This window comes from Populus nigra, chromosome 16 (genome assembly GCF_951802175.1).
Source record: "Populus nigra chromosome 16, ddPopNigr1.1, whole genome shotgun sequence".
Classification (NCBI taxonomy): Eukaryota; Viridiplantae; Streptophyta; class Magnoliopsida; order Malpighiales; family Salicaceae; genus Populus; species Populus nigra.
Genome location: NC_084867.1, coordinates 187,293 through 210,394, shown reverse-complemented (window position 1 = coordinate 210,394; position 23,102 = coordinate 187,293). Strand labels below are relative to the sequence as shown.

Genomic DNA, 23,102 nt, shown 5'->3' with positions numbered 1-23,102 from the left:
TCTGAACAACTACCCCCCTATAAAACAAAGAAAGCCTAATTCCCACTAGTTCACATGGAAACATGATTCAGCAAAGGCTTCAAAAAGTAAAATGAAGGTTTACCATATCATGCAAATTTGGCAATCAGCGCATTCAAGAATCAAGAATAGCAAGAAGACAAACATGAACAATCCATAAAAAATAGCTTCAGTTTCTGCAAAAGGAGCTCAAAACAATAAGAGAAACTGAAAAGGTTCCAATTAAGTACTATGATGCACTCTCTCTAAACACGAGTAAGGGTTAAGGCAATTTAGAGAAAAGTTAAGACAATCACAGAATGAATTTAGAATAGCATATGGCCTATGACCACTTCGTTACCACCCTCTAGCAAAAAATTACAGACAATAGTATCACATTTGTATCTTTAAATTACGGCATTCAACATACTGCCTACTAGCACCTAGCAGCAACACGACAAATTCTAAGCATGAATTTGACTAATTGACATCAAAAGGATCAGATTTTACAATGTAAGTGTCAGATACCATTAGCAAAACCAGAAAGCCTACGACTTTGGAAGTTTGATCTCTTCCTTGCTCTTCAACTTCCTTTGTTCCTTCCAATCACCCACTTTCTCTGAAGCATTGCAATGAGCTGATTTAGAATCCTTTCCAGTCCTTACATGGAGCAGCACAATCACAAACATAGCAATAACACTGCAATCAAATCAAATCAGCATAATTAAAAACTACCAAACACGAAACACAATCCTCATTAATAATTTACCAGTTCACAATAGCTCTCATGTGGGGTTTTATCAAATGGGTATTTAGTGCAAAGATGCCTTGAGTGTGGATAATCTCTACAAGCCACCTATACAGCAAAAAAAGAAAAATCCAATAAAGATCAAAACTTTATAACCTATCAACAACAAAAAAAGCAAAACCCTATATCCTACTTGGCCAAAAATAAAATAAAGAATAAAAAAAGACCTGGCCTTTTTCAGCAACAACAGAGAGGTCATCGACACCACCACCATCATCAGTGAAGGTGGAGACAGAGAGAGTGGAGATACAATGAAGAGAAGTGTCAATATCAGAAGGGTCGAAATCAAGGATAAAGCAATCCTTGATCTCATCAAACTTTCTAATGTTTTCCGTGTTTGTTTTCTTCAAACAAAATATGGGTCTGATGGGAGTCCCATCTGGAGACGGTGAAGATGTTATCTCAATTACAGCTGATTTGATAGTCTTATTTCTTCTTTAACCTCCATGATTGTCTATTTGCCTTCCAGGACAATAAACAATACACTGGTACAACACCGAGCAAGTTTTAATCCAGAGCACGCAGACTCAAATTTCAAAAACTAGAATATTGTACGAAAAGAGACCGTTGCTTTTCAAAGAAGGCACGTATTGCCATAGAAGTTTTTGTTGGGCTGAGGAAGTATTTGTCGTTGAGATTTAAGGCCTAATCTATTACAAAGTTAAGTCCAAAACAAAATAAAATCCTGGCTCGCATGGAAAATAATTTTCGACAGAAAATGTTTTCGTGACATTGCAATATTGTAGCCCATCATTTTATGGGGCAAAATAGCCAAGTTCTTTCCTAATTCTATAGATGGTGAGCCCCTGCGCTCTGATGGCCGAGACACATAGGATGAATCTATGCACTCGTACGTCGAGAGGACATTATACGCAGAAATTATTTCCTCCAATGTATAAACTTCATCTGTTCAACATGCAACCCATGCACTATACAATTATTTAAATCTCACTTTTACGTAAGAAAAAAGAAGACGAAAGAATACAACTTTTGATGTACTGAATAACTCCATGAGACTACATATGCCACCACTCTTCTCTCTCTTTTTAACGATGAGAGATTGGTCAGATCGAGGGTGAAGGGCTACCCAAACTCTGGTGGGGGCTAAGTTAGAAATGTCATGGGACTTTAGGAATGAATATTTGAAAAATCTTCAAGGATTGGGGGGAAAGGGCTGGTAGTAACTCTCAAGGGATTAATATGAAAGTAAGGCTAACTTTCTAGACAAGAAGTGAATTTTTAAGAATCTTGGAGGGTCATGCACGGAGTCATAATTGAGTTATGTGGATTGTCGTGGAGGGGTACTTATGGGTGAATACGTTTGTATCGAGTTTGTGGCGACCATCACGCTACCCAAGGTCATGATATCCACAGAAGTATGCAGGCAGCTTGGCGTGACATAAGCTTTGCTAATTGCCTTTTAATCACTACTTCATCACGAAACCTGTTATTAGAGCTTAAAATGCGTACCTAATACCATAATTTATTGCATCTCATAATTAAAGCCAGACCTACCAAATGTGATGCGAAGTTGTTCATGTCCTTCTACAAAGTCAACTTCGTACCTTGGGACAGCACACCCTCGATAGAAGGTAATAATTAAACCATTATCTCTCTCGATCTTAGAATAAGACATGCAGGGGGTTGGCGTGCAGGCTTCCATTAATATTGTAAAATAAGTGATTAGAACAGAGCTACATGCTGGGATGTTATACGATATAAATCTAGAATAAGTGACAGAAATCTCCACTTGTCATGATATGAATTCTTCTAGGTTTTGGATTAACAAAATATGGAAGCAGCTTGCTTGTTTACCTCAAGCGGTACGTGCGTGGAGCTAGCTAGCTAGCATGATCTTAATTATTGAATGTATGTGGTAGGTAGGTTTTCGATTGATTGATAGCAACCTTGTTCTTAAGAAAATATTAATTGTCATGAGAATCCTTAGGAATTATAATATACTGCCATGCTTGTTGATCTGACAACTAACAACATATGGCTGGCGTTTGATAGATGCAAAGAGCGACAACCTTGTTTTAAAACATTTAATTACTTTGATGATCACCATATCAAATAGCCTCCCGACCTAACCTTTTTTATACTTATACTTGGTCAAGATGATGCCACGATCGAAGACGACGACTACTACTATAATAAGAATAAGAATAGGAATAAGGAGGAGGAGGAGGAGGAGGCACTGTGCCATTTTAGGCAGTGGCTATTGTGCTTAAGGGCAATGACAAGAGAGTAGGCACCAACTACAAGTGGTTGAGTACTTCCCCACTTCACCACATATATATATATATATATACACACACACACACACACACACACACACACATACTGTACACCCCTGTCCTAGCGTTCCCATACCCTCCCAAAGCATTTCTTCTCTTCTCTTACACCTTCTTCAACCCTCTGTTCCCTTAAAAGAATCGATCAATCTTGATCACGATGGGTTCAACAGGTGAAACTCAGATGTCTCCAGCTCAGATATTAGATGAAGAAGCGAATTTTGCCATGCAACTGATCAGTTCTTCAGTGCTACCTATGGTCCTCAAAACAGCCATTGAACTTGACCTTCTTGAAATCATGGCTAAAGCTGGCCCTGGTGCTCTCTTGTCCCCATCCGATATAGCTTCTCATCTCCCTACCAAAAACCCTGATGCACCTGTCATGTTAGATCGTATCTTGCGCCTTCTGGCTAGTTACTCCATTCTTATTTGCTCTCTAAGAGATCTTCCTGATGGGAAAGTTGAGAGACTCTATGGTCTTGCTTCTGTTTGTAAGTTCTTGACCAAGAATGAAGATGGTGTCTCTGTTAGCCCTCTCTGTCTCATGAACCAGGACAAGGTCCTCATGGAAAGTTGGTAAGTATTCTATCTCTCGGTGCCGTTTGGTATTGGCGCTTTTTAAATTTTTTACTTTTTGCTTGAAAAACATTATTTTTATTCATTTAAAAAAAAAATTAAAATGCAATCTTCACCTCATTCTTCAAGAGGTCTTAATCTTTACCCCCGTTTACCGATCGAAAGAATTATACTGAATTTGATTTTAAAATTTAATTACAAGTTTAGGCTATCATTAATGCTACTCCATCATCTTAATTATTAATATCACACCTACCATAGAATAATTAAATAATTGAATTAATTAAATGATTCATCATTGTTTAGGTAGATTGTGCTTCTTAATTAAGAAGATAATGTGACATGGTTCTGCTAGTGCTACAGGTATCATTTGAAAGACGCGATTCTTGAAGGAGGAATTCCATTTAACAAGGCCTATGGAATGACTGCATTTGAATATCATGGCACGGATCCAAGATTCAACAAGGTTTTCAACAAGGGAATGTCTGACCATTCTAAAATTGCCATGAAGAAGATTCTTGAGACCTACAAAGGCTTTGAAGGCCTCGCATCCTTGGTGGATGTTGGTGGCGGGACTGGTGCTGTGCTTAGCACAATCGTCTCCAAGTACCCTTCAATTAAGGGCATCAACTTTGATTTGCCTCATGTCATTGCGGATGCCCCAGCTTTCCCTGGTATATACTCACATTGTCTCATGTGTAATGCCAACACTTAGATTATCTTGGTGGATGGCCAGTACTGGGTGTAGTAATGCAGGCATGCATGCGCCACTTGCCTGTAATTGCTTAATTATGAGTTCTGATTGAGATCATGTATAATGGGTGCAGGTGTGGAGAATGTTGGTGGTGACATGTTTGTTAGTGTGCCCAAAGCAGATGCTGTTTTCATGAAGGTGAGCTTTATTTATTTATTTATTGAAACCACTATGAAGTCACCTTCCTCATTCCATTCCACGCCATGGCGTTTTAGTTGGATCTAATCTAATCACGGGCTAACAACCGCGTGGTTGACTGTACACACAAACAAACAGACCCTAAAACATTCTTGATCCACTGTCATGAAGCTCTTCATTCGTCGAATTTAACAAGTTTCTAGTCTATAAAATGTCTAGATTGAGCTGGGTAATTAGACAAGAGTCTTTCAATCTCAGCAAAATACTGAAATTATTATTTTAACTAATCCATATATGCACGTTGAGTACTTGTGTTATTGATGGGGGTGGTGCTTATATGCTCTCACAGTGGATATGTCATGATTGGAGCGATGAACACTGCTTAAGATTCTTGAAGAACTGCTATGATGCGCTGCCGGAAAACGGGAAGGTGATCCTTGTTGAATGCATTCTCCCTGTGGCTCCTGACACAAGTCTTGCCACCAAGGGAGTCATGCACGTTGATGCCATAATGCTGGCACATAACCCCGGAGGAAAAGAGAGGACCGGAAAGGAATTTGAGGGCTTGGCCAGGGGAGCTGGCTTTAAGGGTTTCGAAGTGATGTGCTCTGCATTCAATACGTACGTGATTGAATTCCGCAAGCAGGCCTAAGGCTCAAAGTCCCGGCTATTTTGAGTTCCATACAAAAAAGTTGGTGTCTGCCTGCTGGCTTTGAAAGGTGTGATTGCTTGTTATCTCTTATGAAACACATAAGATCGTGTCCTGTCTGCTTCTTGTTTCAAATTACCTCCATACCTCTAAGATCTCTTGTTCGTGCAATGATGAAGAAGATTTCTTATAGAGGTTGTAGTGAAAAAGAAAGCAACTCGTCTTTTATCTTGCAAGATCATGATGAATATTGTTCTTGACAGGAAGCATTTCCTTTTCTTTTTCTGGGCACTTAATTTATGACTACTTCTCGATCTTATGCCAGCCTTTTCATATTGAAATTATGTTTGTATTCAATTAGAAATTAAAACACGGAGCAGTTACTCTTGCTTTCTTATTAAAATAAATAATAAATAATAATTAAAAAATAAAGTGGCGCTGACTTCCAAACAAATCAGATCGATCTTGTTTATTCGAATAACGACAACTTGTCTGCATGTTTATTTATTTCTTCTTCAACACAAATTAAAGATGCTCAATTTCTCATCCGAGCCATTATGTGAAGAGGTTTTTCTTCTGGGCTTTGTAACCAACAATAAAGATACAAGTGATGTTAAGGAATGCTTTATGGCCTGTTATATATATTATTTAATCCCAGATCCTGTAATTTCATTATTATACCGTGCCTGAAGAGTTAAAAAGACTATTTTGCCCCTAATCAATATGAAGACGAAGGCCGTGCTCCCCCGGCCCCAATAGTTTTTTTTTTTTTTTTCTTGGTAACAGTTGTACAGTAAAGATGAAATAATTGTTCATTCAGCATGCATGAAAAATTAGGGTTTGCGTAGGTCACAGCTCAGACTAAGATATGGCATCAAGCCATCAGGTAGATTCATGAATATGGGTGGATGTAATTTTTTTATTTATTTTTTCTTAAAAGAAACAAAACCATCTCTCACTGGTGCCCCTCGGACCTCCGCCCTCATCCTCCTCTCCAAAGCAATGGTCATTTGAACATGGCCGTGAGGACTAAACAAACATATTCCATTCTTGATTCCTAATAAGAGATTGTATTTAACTTTTGTTCCTATAAAATACGTTTTATTCACTTTCAAGTGTCTTGGGTATTCAACTCACAATGTTTATAATCTAGGATCCATTCCTCGGCATCTACATAATATTCCAGGCAGATCCCAAGATTCATGAGTAGACTAATGGACTGCTAAACCTTCAAATACCCATTTCATACATGGTATTGTCACACTAATGTTCGGGCACACCCTTTGTCTAATAGTTCAGACATCTCTTTAACGGAGGCAGTGGGGATTTGACTTTCAGTGGGGTAGGGTATTAGAAAAGGAAGTTTACCCACCCAGTATTTGACTGATTTAGGTGCCAGATATTCGGAGTACCTGAGAATGCTTGAAGGAGAGCAACCCTTACAGATGAACAGGTAGGTCATTTGCGTCATCCAGGGACCTGTGAAGAAAGCGTCCCACAGCTCCACCATCAGATGAAGCAAGGATGATGTGTGAGGACATGTTTGTCATCAGACTTTTTGCATTGACAGACCTCTTGTCTAACTACTTACTAACAAATGTTGGACCACGAAATTCATGAGCTTGATCCGTCTCTTTAAGTTCACATTCGAGGTAACTGTAAGATTAGCCATCAGATCATGCTTCGGCCAGTTTTAGGCGAGGAACAATATTCATTGATTGAAGTTCCTGAAAATGGACCATTCATTGGTAAAGGTTCGTCAAAAACACAAGCAGAAAGCTTTGAATGTATAAAATGGATCAAATGCACACTTACCTGAATCAAGAGCTTGCAAGCATACGGTAGTTTCATAGTAGAAACTTTATCCCCATTTTTACACGTGGTACACATTGCAGCTTTCAGCTTCTGATTGTAATAGCCTAATAAACCACAAGCTCTGCAAACCTGCATTACATGGAGATGCTATCAGCTGTTATGGAAATATAATAGACCACCTTTCTTCTTTATTAAACAGAAGATACAAATATCTAGTAGACTTAGTGGCTATAGTAAGCAGAACTTAGTAACTCATCACATTTGGGATCAATCACTGTCTAAGCTAGAAATTTCTGCTATCAAATAAATTAATAGTCTAATAAAGAAGAATGGTGGCTAATTATACCAAAAGCATTTTCCTGAAGCCACTTCCAGAAAATCTCATTTGTTCATAGGAAGAGCCCACAGATAGATCCACACATCTAATTAATCAGATCATTTGGGAACTGATTCTGGGAACACACTTTCAGTAAAATTAGCATCACTCGTACAGAAAATGATCCTCAAATGTTGTTCAATCAAATTTGAAAGCTAAGGTCCAGAAGGCAATAGCCAGGGAAATACCTATAGCTAGTGAAAGTGTCCAATGAGACAGTTACACAACTGGAGAGTTTCAAAAAATAAATAAATTCAGTTGGATCGATGAGCAATTGAGCAGGTAACTTCAACATGCAATGATGTGCCAAGTGATTGTTTTTTGAACAACTAAAGCAGCAACTCCTCTTCTCTCATATAAAATGGATAGTTTCTCAACATGGATGCCAGAAAATACTTGTATCCACTTTGTTTCATTAAGTACTCCATGCTAAAATTCATTATGTGCATGTAGAGTACAAAAACAAATAAAAAGTTACCTGAGCTTCAAATTGATCACTGGAAACCATTAGGCGCTCATAAAGCAACATGCTAGTGCCATATGCAACCAAACAATCCTTTTCCATTTCTCCCACTCGAAGACCTGGGAAACAAACATTTATCTGAAGACGAAATCTTCTTAAACATGAAACATAAATTGATAAAAGTATCTTGGCATTGGAAAAGAAAACCTCCATTTCGAGCTCTCCCATCAGTAGGCTGTCTGGTTAGCATGACGCGTGGTCCACTACCTCGAGCATGCATTTTATCTAAGACCTAGTCACCACAAGATATACAATGTAAAATATATGAAGAAGCGAGAATACTGTGCTAATTGAATAGATAAGAGATGCAGAAATGAAATGTGACAGGGCTACATGTAATATGTGAAGGAAAAAAAAGAGTAGATGTCATGTTATAGACACTATCAGCAGATTCTGTGTTATAAGTACGGAAACAGTAATGAGAACTTGAATTCAAATGTTTTGCTTGAAAGAATACCCCAAGCCCCAAATGCGTAAAGGAAAGAACATTTGTTTAACAGAGTAAAATCAATAACTTGAATACACAGCAAACCTTAAACCCATCATTATAAACATTCCATGTCTCTTCTGGCACCTTTATGTTAATTTGAAAGCTATAGATTTGAAGCACCCAAGTACCAACCAGTAAATAAGTATAATAACAACCATGAACAGCTATCAAAGTACAGATGAACAATGTCACACCAGAAAGAAAGCTTAAGATCTCACCATATGTTTTAACTTCTGGTAGTAAATTGGCCCCATGAAAATATACGCCTGCAGAGGACAACCTGTGATACCTGGGGAAATTTTGAGGTGTCAGGATGACCATGTTGGAGAATCCAAACCAAGAGCTTAAGTTGGTATATGGAGAGGGCAGTGAAGGATATACCAAATTGGTTTTGTTTGTTAGATAAATGCTATACCAAACTTTATACTCTTCTTGAAGGATCTTGATAAAATATCTTAACCTACATGACTTGAGTGGGAAGGTTTGCGAAATAAAACCAGGAGCGTGCTTGGTGAAAGGTTTCCTTTAATTCAACTCCCCAAGAATGGCACTCCTAGAGGAACCTCAAAAAATACAAGTCACTAAAAAATCAAGGCCATGCTTGTTTGTGATGAACGAAATCCTTTTGGAAAATTAATTACAAAAAATGTATGTTTTTTTAATGTTTAGTTGAGTTGGAAAACATCTTCCAATGTTTTGGTGTGCATTGATAATATTTTTTTCCTATGGTATCCTATGTTATGATAGAATTTATATTGTTTTCGATATGATTATTGTATAGTATAAAATGTTGTGTATTATAATGTTATCTTATAGAAATATTATATAAATTAAAACAATTTCTAATATTATATGTTGATATATATTAGTAATTTATTATTTATAATAATATTATATTTTTTAAAGTATTATTACTAATACATTAGTGTTTATATATGTGAGAATATGGAGTGGTGCCAAGTTCTTGGTTCCTTCATAGAAAGTGTTTTCAGATCTTTAGAAAATAAAAAAAATAAAAAAGAAAGAAAGGAAATATTGATTGACATCTCCAGTTTTTCAGTCATTTGAGAATCAAAGGGGAAATGATGAATTCTCCTCAAGTCACTATGGCACTACTGAAAGCAATGGCAGAGTAATACATTGGTTTAATTATGTGCAAGACTCTCCATTGACACAACCAAGACAAAGAAACAAGATGGATCACAGCTTAAGTGCACAGTTCAGTCTGATGACCCTCAAAATAGTCTATAATATTTAAAATTCAATAAACAAAAATACAAGAACTATGTCTTTAGGACATGTTGAAATTTTGGCATGCAGAAAGCCATGTCCATATCTGAAAATCATGTCCATATCTGAAAAATACAAGCCATGTCACTTCTCCACTCAATCATGACTAGCATATCAAATTATCTTTTGGAACGAGGTACTGTCTCATTAATGCCAGTATTCATTTATTGGAATAATTTACATTTTGCAAAATAAAAATATCAAATTCAGAATGCTTCTAGAAAATCAAAATGAATTATTTATAGAAGTGCATGTAAGTTCAATTTCATAAGTAATGTCTTAAGGGTAAGCACAAAAACCTGAATAAATGAAGTCCTTGCCATTGTAGCTAAAGCCATGCTTAACAAGTGTTTCACTGTCATGAAGCAGAACAAGGATTGAAGAAAAATGAAGCTTGAGAAACATAGACCAAAAGCAAAGAACATAAGAGAGAGTAAGTGCCTTATAGCTTCAACCCTGTCTGCATGACCACTTGGTTCTCCAAATGCACTACCATAATGAAATCTACCACATGAAACTCCAGCTTTACCCCCAAGAAGCTCTATCATCTTCCCAACAGTCATTCGACTATATAAAAAACAAGCACACAATTACATTATTTAACTTGCACAGATCTTGCACTCCTATCAATTGCAAAGATACCACACGACAACTTATAACTTGTGTGCATGTGAAATGAAATAGTTGTCAAAAATCATAAAAAAGAATCAAGCGATTGCGATGAGGTGAAGCACCACATTGAAGAAGCTAGTAAAGTGCCCATGTGACATATTGTATGAATAATATCATACAATAGTTCCATCATGTGTTGTGTTATTGCAATTGCAATCTGCCTATTATATATTGGTTTTTTCTTTACTCATCTGCATGGTTAAGAGCTGTTGCAAACACAGATTTGGTTTCATAGAATTAGCGCAAGTAATACATACAATCAATGCAGTCACGGGTGTCAATCATTGAGAACATAGTCAATTGTCTCTAATGTGCAGACTTCAAAACATCACTAAAGACTGATAATACTTGTAACTTTAATAAATAAAGGTAAAATCTTTCCATTTTAAATAGAAGAATTACTCATCACATGGTCAAAATCCTTGAAAAGGGCATGGTGGAAAGCATTACTAAAATCTGCATAAATATGAATAAGTTGTCCCCACTCCCTCCCACTCTGCTTTGAGGAAATCTTTTGAAATGCTTATAACTGGTCAAATTCAATTTGGCAAGGTAATGGTGTTGGTATCCTTCACGAACAAATCATTGGAGATAAACTCCTTTCTCTATTGCTTCCAACTTCCTATATAAATAAAATAAAATTCTATTGGTTCTTTTATTTGAAAAAATACCAATAACTTAAGTTTTAATAAGCAAGACACAAATAATACGTTAGGCAATAAGATCTTTTTTAACATTTGAATTATTTTATACATTCATAATTACACTCCTAAGTATGAACTTATCGATGCATCCTTCAATCATTTACTAAAATAATAACTTTTTCAAATTTAAACCTTTTTTATCTGTATGGAATCTTCAACTCTCATTACAACTATAATTTTTAAGAAAATGTCAAGAAAAAATAATAGACACTCCACACAAGTGATGTGTGTTACAACTATAATTTTTAAGAAAATGTCAAGAAAAAGATAATAGACACTCCACACAAGTGATGTGTGTTGCTTCAATCAGTTTACAAAAGCCACTTCCATATGTGTTGAGTTCGTCATCCTCACATTTTCTACTTTCATTACTCAGATAAATGGGTGCTTTTAAGTTCGTTTTTTCTGTGATGGTCCACATGATATAAAGGGATAATATGCATGTATAATAATCAAGGCTCTTATTATACTTGAAAAAAAAAAGACAGTTAAAATGCTTTGCAAACAATGTCTGTTGACACTTTTCAAGCATCAACTATGAAGCACAAAAAAGAAAAAGAAGAATGCTATTGCTTGTTAATTAGATCATCAATAACAGCGTATATAATGTACCAAGGCTACAGCCTACAAGTATAAAGATAGACAATAAAGAAACAAAGAAACTCACAATTTAGCATATGTAACATTACTAGAAAAATAATCGAAGGAAAAAACATAGCATATTATTGATGCCTAAAGTACTTGAAAATTCTAAGCTATGATTGTGGACTAGTGATGGATAAATTGACAAATCCTTGTATTGGAGAGTTCTCTGAAATTACAAACATAAATATTTCAGAAATATGGAGTAATTTGTCATCCAAAACTATGAAAAAACTTATTGGTATTTTTCCTTTTCCTTTTGCTCATCAACTATTGTTCCATAAGATGGATAGATGATCATGCAAAATATCAAAAAGGGCAGGAAAGGAACACAAATTCGATACATTGTTGACTATTGCCTAATGCATTAAGATCTTCAGTGATATAAGAAAAAGGGCAGGAGAGGAACACAATTTTGATGAATTATTGATGCATGAATGCAATAGCATTTTAGAGTTACCAGGGGTCACAGACTACATATTTTGATATCCTCTGGATACAGAATACATGTATGTAGTCACTATTAAGAGCCCAAAAGTTATTTTCTTCTTCTCTTTAGTTAGCACAAAGTGATGAGAAAAGCAAACTAACTATTAGAGGAGGATACCTGGGAAACCCATGCGGGTTCATGATCAAATCAGGGCAAATACCACGTTCAGAAAATGGGAAATCTTCTTGTTGAATGATTGTTCCACAAACACCTTTTTGCCCATGTCTGCTACTAAATTTGTCACCAACCTGGGTAGATAAGTGAAAACAAAATGATGCTGTATCAATTCACCATAAACTCCAGTTGAAGAAACATATTTCCCACATTTAGGCAGAAAAAGTTCCGTACCTCTGGTCTACGAGTATGGCGGATTTTATATTTGATACATAGATTGTTGTTTTTATCAGAGCAAAGAGCAACTCTATCAACTACACATGACTCCCCTTCAGTACCTTTGAATATTTGGGCACAAGGCCGATATTTTCTGGAAATTAAAATGCATGTGAGGAATAATGATGCTGAAAAATAAAAAACTAATAAATTAAAATTGAGGGAGTAAACTACTGACACATCTGCTAAAGCTGCTGCAGACTTTAAAGGCCCCCTTGTTTCAATTGGGGATTCCTTATTTATATAGATATCACCATGCCTAATAATTTCCCCAGGAGCAGCAAGTCCATCATCATCCAACACCTACACAAGTAACACCATGAGGGACAGCATAAAACACAAGACAAATTATCTCACTGTTATAGGGTTCATTGTGATCTATATCAGAAAAAATAATTAAAACTGATTTCCTGCATCTCACTAGTTTTATAATGCTTAAGATCCCTAATTAAAACACAATGCTTTCATTAATCTTCTCCCTAGTAGTAAGTCACTGGTATATTATGGATTGACAAACAAATGAAAGTCTTAACTTAATAACCCTAAAGTGTCTTGGTGTTCCAAATGTGACTAGACCAAGGAAAAGAAGGTTTAGGAGAACAAACAAAATGTGCCAAAGAAAGACTTGCAAGTGTTGGGTCCCTCTAGAGTCCATATTGTCAATATATTCTCCTTTTCTTTTAATAGCTGTCTTTTGTAACTGTCAGTATATTCTCCTTTTCCTATTCTATTTCTTTCATAGCTGTCACTATATTCTTCTTTCCTTGTTTAATTTCTGTCATAGCTGTATATCCCTTGATTCTCTCTAAAGATTTCAATTATTGTCTAGGCCTAGTATTTTACAGGATCTGATTATGTTTATTCAATCCTAGAATTCAGGGATTTGATACTTCTTGATGTATATATATATATTGTAACTCTCTTAGTGAAAAATACAGAAAACATTTCAGAATTTCTCTTGTATTATCTTGTCATGGTATCAGAGCCAAAATTCTGAAATCAATTCATCTTGTGTCTAGTTCCTTGTCTGGTTCTTCTATTCTGTTTTTCTTGGACTTGATCTCTTGGTTCTTGTTTCTAGTTAAATCATGTCTCTAGAACGATCTGAACATTTTCTTGTTCGATTCACTGGAAAGAACTATTCTGCCTGGGCTTTCCAGTTTCAGATTTTTGTCAAGGGAAAGGAATTATGGGGTCATATTTCCGGGACAGTTCCTGCACCTGACAGTGAGCAGGAACAGGAGAAATATGTGAAATGGGAGGTGAAGGATGCTCAGATTATGTCTTGGATCCTTGGAAGTATGGAACACTCCATGCTTCTCAATCTCAAGCCTTACAAAACCTCTAGAGAAATGTGGGATTACCTGAAGAAAGTTTACAACCAAAGCAATACAGCACGAAGGTTCCAATTGGAACTCGAGTTGGGTCAACTCAGTCAAGGCAGCATGTCAATACAAGAGTTTTACTCTTCCTTTGTAAATCTTTGGGCTGAATACACAGACATTGTGTATGCAAGTGTACCTCTTGAAGGACTTATTGCTATTCAAAGTGTGCATGAGACCAGCAAGCGTGATCAGTTTTTAATGAAGTTAAGGGGGGAATTTGAAGCAATCAGGTCCAACCTGATGAATAGAGAACCAGTTCCTTTCTTGGATATCTGTGTAGGAGAGCTTCTCAGGGAAGAACAACGGATCATTACACAGGCTGTCTTGGAGCAAAAAGCTCAAAATTCCACTCCAATTCCTGTTGCATACACTGCTCAAGGGAGGTCTAAAGGAGGTAGAAATATGTCAAATGTCCAGTGCTATAGCTGCAAAGGATTTGGGCACATTGCCACTACTTGTACTAAAAAATTCTGCAACTATTGTAAGAAAACAGGGCATATCATCAAAGACTGCTCCATCCGGCCTCCAAAGAAATCTGAAACTGCCTATAATGTTTCGGTTGGTTCCTCAAATACTCCTAGTCCTGGTCAGTCCTCTATTACCCCTGAAATGGTCCAACAAATGATAGTTTCTGCCCTTTCTGCTTTAGGCCTTTCAGGTAACCGAAATTCTATTCCTAAGCCTTGGTATTTTGATTCAGCTGCTTCCAATCACATGACCAACACTGCCTTACCTTTAAATAATGTTCAAAAATATAAAGGCAATCTTCATATTCGTACTGCCGATGGTAATCCCTTGTCTATCACAGCTGTTGGTGATATTTCAGCCCTTCTGAATACTGTCTTTGTGTCTCCTAAGCTGTCCACTAATCTTATATCTGTTGGCCAATTAGTTGACAACAATTGTGATGTTCATTTTTCCAAATCTGGTTGTTTTGTGCAGGATCAAGTGTCCGGGAAGATGATCGTGAAGGGACCTAAAGTGGGACGCCTATTTCCCTTGCTTCTATCTCCCTCTCCTATGTCAAATTATGTTGCATGTAATGCTGTTCAATGTGATAATCAGGTGTGGCATAGACGTTTAGGACATCCTAATTCTCATGTACTTCAAGTCTTGTTTAAATCTGGTTTACTAGGAAATAAAAATTCGACTTCTTCTAATAATGATATTGTTGATTGTGCATCTTGCAAACTTGGTAAAAGCAAAACACTTCCTTTTCCATTGCATAAAACCCGCACCACCAAACCTTTTGAGATCGTGCATACTGATGTATGGGGTATTGCACCTGTCATTTCTCATGAACATTACAGATACTTTGTTACATTTATAGATGATTTCACTCGTTTTACTTGGGTATATTTTCTTCGATCTAAAAGTGAGGTCTTCTCTGTGTTTAAAGCCTTTCTTGCCTTAGTTGAGACACAATTTTCTGCCAAAATCAAAATTCTGCAATCTGATTCAGGTGGTGAATATATGTCAAATGAATTTCAATTTTTTCTTCAAAGTCATGGGATCATATCACAACGTTCTTGTCCTTTCACCCCACAACAAAATGGTGTGGCTGAAAGAAAGAATCGTCATCTTCTTGATATTGTTCGAACTCTTCTCCTTGAGTCATGTGTTCCTTCTCATTTTTGGTGTGAAGCTTTGTGTACTGCTGTTTATTTGATTAATCGCTTACCATCTCCCCACTTAAACAATGATTCTCCCTACGTTCGTTTGTTTGGACATGCACCAAATTATTCCAATCTTCATATTTTTGGATGTGTTTGTTTTGTTCACCTTCCTGCACATGAGAGAAATAAACTTACTGCCCAATCTGTCAAGTGTGCTTTCTTAGGCTATGCTGTCACCCAAAAAGGATTTCTTTGTTATGATCCACATGCACGTCGAACTCGTGTCTCTAGGAATGTCATATTTTTTGAAAATCAGCCTTTCTTTTGCACCCAACAGCCTTCAGTACTTCCTTCTCTATCTGTTTTACCATCTTTTCCTGAGTCGCCAGCACCAGTACAAAGGTTTAAACCTGGTTATGTTTATCATAGACGCACTCCTGCTTCTGCTCCTTCTCTAGGTCTCACTGAGGTTCCTTCACATCTTCCTGCAACATCTGATCCTGTTCTGCCCATTTCTTATGATCCCCTTCCTCTTCGTAGAAGCTCTAGACCTCACAAACCTCCTGACAGGTATGGTTTTTCCACTCCTGTGGCTATGTCTACTACTTTGTCTTCTATTTCCATTCCCACTTGTTATAAACAGGCTAGCAAACATGAGTGCTGGAAACAAGCAATGGAGGCAGAACTTCACGCACTTAAGGCCAATCATACTTGGGATATTATCTCTTGTCCTCCACATGTCAAGCCCATTGGTAGCAAGTGGGTTTATACTGTGAAACTCAAGTCTGATGGATCTTTGGATAGATACAAAGCTAGATTGGTTGCTCTTGGCAATAAACAACAATATGGCTTCGACTATGAAGAAACATTTGCACCCGTTGCTAAGATGACTACGGTGAGAACACTTCTTGCTATTGCAGCCTCTAAAGCTTGGCCTTTATATCAGATGGATGTCACAAATGCCTTCTTGCATGGGGATCTTAAGGAAGAGATTTATATGCAACTTCCACCTGGTATGTCCACAAAGGCTTCTAATGATGTTTGCAAACTAAGACGCTCTTTGTATGGGTTGAAACAGGCACCTAGAGCCTGGTTTGAGAAGTTTCGCAACACTCTTCTCACCTTCTCCTTCACACAAAGTCAATATGATTCATCACTTTTCTTTTACAAGACCACCACTGGTATGGTATTTCTCTTAGTCTATGTCGATGATATTATCCTCACTGGTAATGACATTGGTTTGATCACCAAGCTTCAACATATGTTGCATAGTACATTTCAAATGAAAGATCTTGGACATCTCACATATTTTTTGGGGCTGGAAGTTCACTCTAGAGATCATGGTTTGTTCTTAAATCAACATAAATATATTCAGGATCTCATTGAGCTAGCTGGTTTAAAGGATGCTACTGCTGTTGATACACCAATGGAGCTGAATGTGAAATACCGAAAAGATGAAGGCGAGCTTTTGCCTGATCCTTTTTTATATAGGCAACTTGTTGGTAGTCTTATCTACCTAACAATTACCAGGCCTGATATCTCCTATGCTGTCCATATAGTTAGCAAATTTATGCAGGCACCTCGACATCTTCATCTTGCTGCAGTTCGTCGTCTTATTAGATACTTAATTGGTTCCCCTACTCGTGGGTTGTTTTTTCCTAAACATTCTACTCTTACCTTGACTTCCTATAGTGATGCGGATTGGGCTGGCTGCCCGGATACTAGGAAGTCTCTCACAGGCTGGTGCATTTTTCTTGGAGATGCCTTGATCTCTTGGAAGTGTAAGAAGCAGGATTGTGTCTCTAAATCTTCTACCGAGGCTGAGTATCGCGCCATGTCTGCAGCTTGTTCTGAAATTGTGTGGTTACGTGGTCTTATTTCTGAACTTGGGTTTCCCCAAACTGCTCCTACTCCACTTCATGGTGATAATACTAGTGCTATTCAAATCGCTGCAAATCCAGTCTACCATGAACGCACCAAGCACATAGAGGTGGACTGTCATTATATTCGGGAGGCCTTTACTAGGGGTGTTATCACTCTTCCTCATCTCAATACTGATCTTCAAATAGCTGATGCCTTTACAAAAGCCTTGACACGCCAACGACATAAGTTTCTCAATAGCAAATTGATGTTGTTCGACTTACCCGCATCAATTTGAGGGGGGATGTCAATATATTCTCCTTTTCTTTTAATAGCTGTCTTTTGTAGCTGTCAGTATATTCTCCTTTTCCTATTCTATTTCTTTCATAGCTGTCACTATATTCTTCTTTCCTTGTTTAATTTCTGTCATAGCTGTATATCCCTTGATTCTCTCTAAAGATTTCAATTATTGTCTAGGCCTAGTATTTTACAGGATCTGATTATGTTTATTCAATCCTAGAATTCAGGGATTTGATACTTCTTGATGTATATATATATATTGTAACTCTCTTAGTGAAAAATACAGAAAACATTTCAGAATTTCTCTTGTATTATCTTGTCACATATATGCTTTCATCAACACTAGAAGAGATAAATAATTGAGAATATGAACTCTAGTTTTTTCTCTCCTGCAATCTAATTAAATTCTAAAGACAACAAAAGGGAAAAAGCTTCAAGCAATGGAATATCTCCTCCCAAGAAGTGCTATAAAATGAAATTGGGAATCACTACCATCTTTCTTTTAACCAGATAAGAAAAATTAACAACAATATATGAAATGAACTTCTTAGGAGTGCACAAATGATATTGCAACCATAACATCCCAGCCATTTTTGTCAAAAATCATACTTGCTCCAAATCAGTTTATACCAAATAGAACAAGGCTCTAAAGGAAACTGCCATGACTCGGTTAATGTTTTCAAACATGTCAAAAATCCTCAGCCTTCCTCTAACTAGGCTTACAAGCCTCCTCATTTACTAAACGACCCAACCCCTGTTCCCTCAATATCTTTTATCACATTCAGCAGCACTAATAGAAAAACAAAATAAATACATATACCCTAAAGGAATGCTGGAGAGGCAATAAAGGGAAAAAACACCTTTCACCCACCAAGCCTCTCTAAAAAATTCTAAGCAAAAAAAAATACTCCAAAAGGGATCTAAGTAATGCAAAGGTAAATGATGCAGGACAAATTCTAAGTAGTAGTTCATGTTAGTGGAGCGTGCATTTATATAAACAATTAGGGTTTTTTCCTTTCCTTGTTTATTTATGCATTATTTATTAGGGACATTTGGACAATGAAGATTTAGTTATTTTTAAGGGCTGGTGATGCAGAAGCTGAAACAATTAAAACATATACCTTTATATGATTTTTAAAGATGGGGGAAATCATAATGCTAAGGCAAACATACCCATTTGGCTTGACCTCCTTGCTCTGTGTGCATGTTGTTTGTAAGCCCCCATTGAGATGAATGAATGGATGAGAATTTCACTATATGGTTTGAGATTGTATGATCCAGTCTATCATAGGATCCATTGCGAAGAACCATGTGCATGGAGCTTAGGTTTCTAGTTTGTAGGTGTGATACATAGAAACACTACTAGTGTGACTCGTAGTTTTTTTATTCAGTTTAATTCAAAGTATAACATTTATATCCTTCATCCTTTAATCCAGTTTGATCACCTTACCCTTAAAGGTATCCCAACCCTCACCTATAACCTACTCCCCAATTCCCTAACCCACCAAATCTACTATGACCTAAAAACTATAGTATTTAGGTATCATAATTCAAAGATCCTGCATCAGCTATATCTTTTAATTTGGGGTTTTGTTTAGTATTTAAGGGCTGCTACTGCTGTAAAAAGAAATGGACAGTTTGATATTTTGTGAGTTTTAAAAAGAACTTTGTTTTCTTTTCTGGCAGTACGATCCAGATAACCAGACTTGGTGAGTTTGCTAATTTTTCTTTTTCTTCCTACATCAGTAAACCCTAAGGACGCACAAGAACCATCTGCCTCTAAAACTATCAACACTGAAAGAGCCTGATTCTAGACACAATTATCTTTTCTATTAATATTTCTTGTTCATCCAAGAGAAGGAAAATGAAATTCAGAAACCAACAAATGTTCAGCAAGCTAAACTAGAAGAATAATAGAGATGGAAACACTAAACTGAAAAGGGAATGGGTTGGGGGGGTAGTTTCATACCCTCTCTCTTTCTTCATTTTTTCGTGGCCTTAAGATTCTGTCTGATGCACCATTCTCATACTTTTGATTGGTGCAAGTGTATCTGTCATAGAGCAAAGACCAAAATAAGCGACCACTAACACTCTATCAAGGCAAGCGAAATCACACAGGGAATTACATTGAGAAAGGATGCCATCATAATAAAATATGGAAAAATGAAGGATGTCAAAATTATGTACTTCTTCAAAACAATACATCGACCAAAACCACGATCTAGAGAGGCCTTGTTCATGACTATTGCATCCTCTATGTCATAGCCACTATAACTCATAACTGCAACTGTTGCATTCTGACCAGCCCCAAGCTTATCATATCCAACCTGGAAGCAAACTGATTAGTTCACAGCCAATGATCCTCGCCAAAGCATTTATAATAGGAAGATAATTACCAGTTCAATTGTTCTTGTTGTCAATAAAGGCCGTTGAGGATACACCAATAGGTAAAGTAACGAGTCCATACGGCCTAACTGCTATGACACGAAGATCACTAGTCAAGAACAGAACATTTCTTATTATAGAAACCTACATAAATATCACCACAGCCATTCATCAAAAAGTGAAAATAACAAAAAAGATGCAAGGAACCAACAAGCATTCTTAGACATTTGCTCATTGTTTAAACTTGGATGAAACAAATCAATAACAATACGTTCAATGGAAATAGAAGTCACATAAACAACAGGACAAGAACAGAAGCACCAACTTTTGGAGATTTATTAAGAAAAAAGCTCGTGGAAAACACTTTGGGATTCTTTGAGAATGGAAAAAGGTAACTCGGCCCATCATTTTGAATCCAATGTGATTTGGGAAAGAGAATTAATGTCATCCACAAACTATCCAATATCCTCTGCTTCCACGAGTTGATCATGGTCTCTTACTTCAAATGGGAAAAGAGATATCACTAGCCTATTGAGCTGGTTAAACAATAATTCAGCCACATTATGCGAACAACTTAAAAAGTATACCCATATTTTTCTTTTCTTTTTTATTTTTTTGCGGGGTTGAAATTTATTCATGTAAACTGTATGAAGCAATTTTTCTGGGACTGATTTATGGAAACAGAAACACCGAATTTGCATGCTTCAAAGTTGAATATGTAGTTAGGCAGTTCAACAGTGATAACAATGATACTAATTAGCACATTTTCATAAAACAAATGCCTTCATCTATGCAATGAAACATCTATTATTTGATAATTCATTCATATATGGATCCATAATGAAATTCTGTAAATTTTTCTATCAGTTGTAGTACTCATGGGAGCATCACTCCAATGTGTTCCAATACATATGGATTTTTATCCATATAGTGCTCAAGGGTAGAGATAGTTGGAAAAATTAAAAGGATCTTGTCTTTATTGACCATGTTGGTAGCAGTACCACACCACCAGCAACATGCTAAGGCACATGCAAGAACAGTTGCAGCCTGCATAAAATGTAATAATTCAACCAAATCAATGACATAAAAGAACTTGCCTGGTTGTATGCAATGTTTCCCATAGCTTGCTTCCCCATAGCGCACTGCCACATGATACAAGTAAGATGTAAGGAGTGATTTTTAGAAATTGAAATGCAAATGTATCACCTTTAATATTGAGAAAATGACAACGAACCTGATATGTATTTCTTGGTGACTGATTATGATGAGGGTAAGGAATTAACCCAGCAACAACACCTAATATCGTGAAAGGCTCTATCTCAATATGGGTTGTCTCAGGAGTGGCCTCCCATTCATACAAAGCAATCTGTAAAACAGATAATAATATTGAAAAGGTCCTTGTAAATAAAAAAAGAGAAAGATAATGAAAATATAGTACAGTTTCTCAATAGTGATTTCAAGACCAACCAAAGCATTGTTCTCTTCATTGACATCAAGATACTCAATCAATCCCTCATGTAAGAAGTCATCAAAAGTGCGGGCTCCATCCTTGAAGAAAATGGAAATTAAATCAGGTTAAGAGTACCATCCTTTCCTTTGGTTCTAATAGAATAAATGAACTCACCATTAACTCTCTCATATGATGTTCTTTAATCCTTGATACACCTTTGTCTGCAATAACCAGCGGACGACAAACTCGACCTCCATCAGAAGCAATGTACACAGCACGCTAGCAGACATTTTTTGCTAAATATCAGTTATTTGCAGTCCACGACAAGATAGTCTACTCAATTGTACAATGCAGAATAGCAAAATGAATAGCTAAATAAATAAAAAGGATGGTCGAGTCAGTCAGTCAGTCATTTTTAGGATTACTAATGAATTTCCTACTTTCACAGCAAAACCTGAAGCTTTATTATGTGTCTTTCATATAGGTGGACAAGATTACCTTAGAGGACCACAGATAATGAGATATTATACCATCCTAAAGAATCAGCAGAAAGCACTTTTTATACCAACCATTCTTACCAGTATTACAAGCTTTGTACTTTCATGCATTATGACATTTACACAGGTATTACAAACTGTGTACTATCATCCATGTGGGTGACTAAAATGTGTATATTTTCAAAGGACAAAGGGTCTTGGCCCATTGGTGAGCACATCCTCTTTGAGGGTTGATCATGTGTTTGAGCCTCAGTGCCTCCTTGTCAGTGTGGGTATCTTCCAAGTATTACAAGCCCCCAAGATCTCCTCAGGACCCAAAACACAGAAAGGAACTTCACATTCTCATTCATTTTTCTTTTTTCTTTTGGTGCTTCACTCTCATCCATTATAAATGCCAGAGTGTATGCAAGTAAATGGAGGTATATTTAAAGCGCCATGAACAAGGCAGCGTGCAACCTCAAATCCTACAAAACAAGCTCTATGCATGAAAAAAGAAAGCTGAATTCTAAAAAAGAATACAAAACTGACATGAAAAGGCTTAGACACATGGACTTAGAGGAGTAAACAGATAAGCATACAAATCCATGCGCCATTTCTTCTGGAAAAGTCAGGACTCTGCCACTAAATCAGGAAATATGGGACATGGTCCACCCATTCTGGTAAACCACTTGTGAGCTAAGTCTTTAAAAATGCTTGTTACTTAAGCATGGGTTGGGGGGGGGGGGTTCAAAACGTACTTTTTAGGAGGGAAACATCAGAAAACAAGGGTCTTATATTTAGTATCCCAATAGTTAAGTTCATTCAATCTCAATGAATATTAAGTAGGAAAATATCCGTAAAAGCTCCAGAAGCATGACACCACACGGAGAGAAAAATATCCCATTACACAACAATTATCTCAAAGTTTGCTGGTTCATAAACACTCTAGCATTTCTCTCCAACCAAGTGCACATCACAGGACTTCACTGATGGCACGCAACCATAGAGTTACTAATTCTATC

At 36.8% G+C, this 23,102-nt stretch overlaps 2 protein-coding genes and 1 pseudogene across 2 annotated transcripts in view; 1 reads left to right on the top strand and 2 right to left on the bottom strand.

Moving 5' to 3' along the window:
- Positions 1-318: 318 nt before the first annotated feature.
- On the bottom strand, positions 319-1,242 carry LOC133675672 (RPM1 interacting protein 13-like; annotated as a pseudogene).
- A 1,728-nt stretch (positions 1,243-2,970) lies between these two features.
- On the top strand, positions 2,971-5,533 carry LOC133675947 (caffeic acid 3-O-methyltransferase 3). Its single transcript, XM_062097515.1, has 4 exons — positions 2,971-3,675; positions 4,039-4,349; positions 4,503-4,567; positions 4,917-5,533. Exons 1-4 carry the CDS (start codon positions 3,260-3,262, stop codon positions 5,217-5,219), a joined length of 1,095 nt encoding a protein of 364 aa, XP_061953499.1. The 5' UTR covers positions 2,971-3,259; the 3' UTR covers positions 5,220-5,533.
- Positions 5,534-6,284: 751 nt separating this feature from the next.
- Positions 6,285-23,102, bottom strand: part of LOC133675948 (DNA-directed RNA polymerase III subunit 2) — a 31,094-nt gene continuing 14,276 nt past the window's right edge. The window contains exons 22-38 of the mRNA XM_062097516.1: positions 21,779-21,883; positions 21,622-21,702; positions 21,389-21,520; positions 21,248-21,296; positions 20,166-20,239; positions 19,957-20,096; positions 19,739-19,820; positions 12,787-12,911; positions 12,567-12,702; positions 12,336-12,466; positions 10,152-10,277; positions 10,010-10,065; positions 8,639-8,709; positions 8,078-8,162; positions 7,886-7,989; positions 7,032-7,160; positions 6,285-6,943 (exon numbers count right to left, since the gene is read on the bottom strand). Of these exons, the coding sequence (XP_061953500.1) occupies positions 6,893-6,943; positions 7,032-7,160; positions 7,886-7,989; positions 8,078-8,162; positions 8,639-8,709; positions 10,010-10,065; positions 10,152-10,277; positions 12,336-12,466; positions 12,567-12,702; positions 12,787-12,911; positions 19,739-19,820; positions 19,957-20,096; positions 20,166-20,239; positions 21,248-21,296; positions 21,389-21,520; positions 21,622-21,702; positions 21,779-21,883 (1,677 nt within the window). The 3' untranslated portion in view covers positions 6,285-6,892. The remainder of the gene's footprint in view (positions 6,944-7,031; positions 7,161-7,885; positions 7,990-8,077; positions 8,163-8,638; positions 8,710-10,009; positions 10,066-10,151; positions 10,278-12,335; positions 12,467-12,566; positions 12,703-12,786; positions 12,912-19,738; positions 19,821-19,956; positions 20,097-20,165; positions 20,240-21,247; positions 21,297-21,388; positions 21,521-21,621; positions 21,703-21,778; positions 21,884-23,102) is intronic.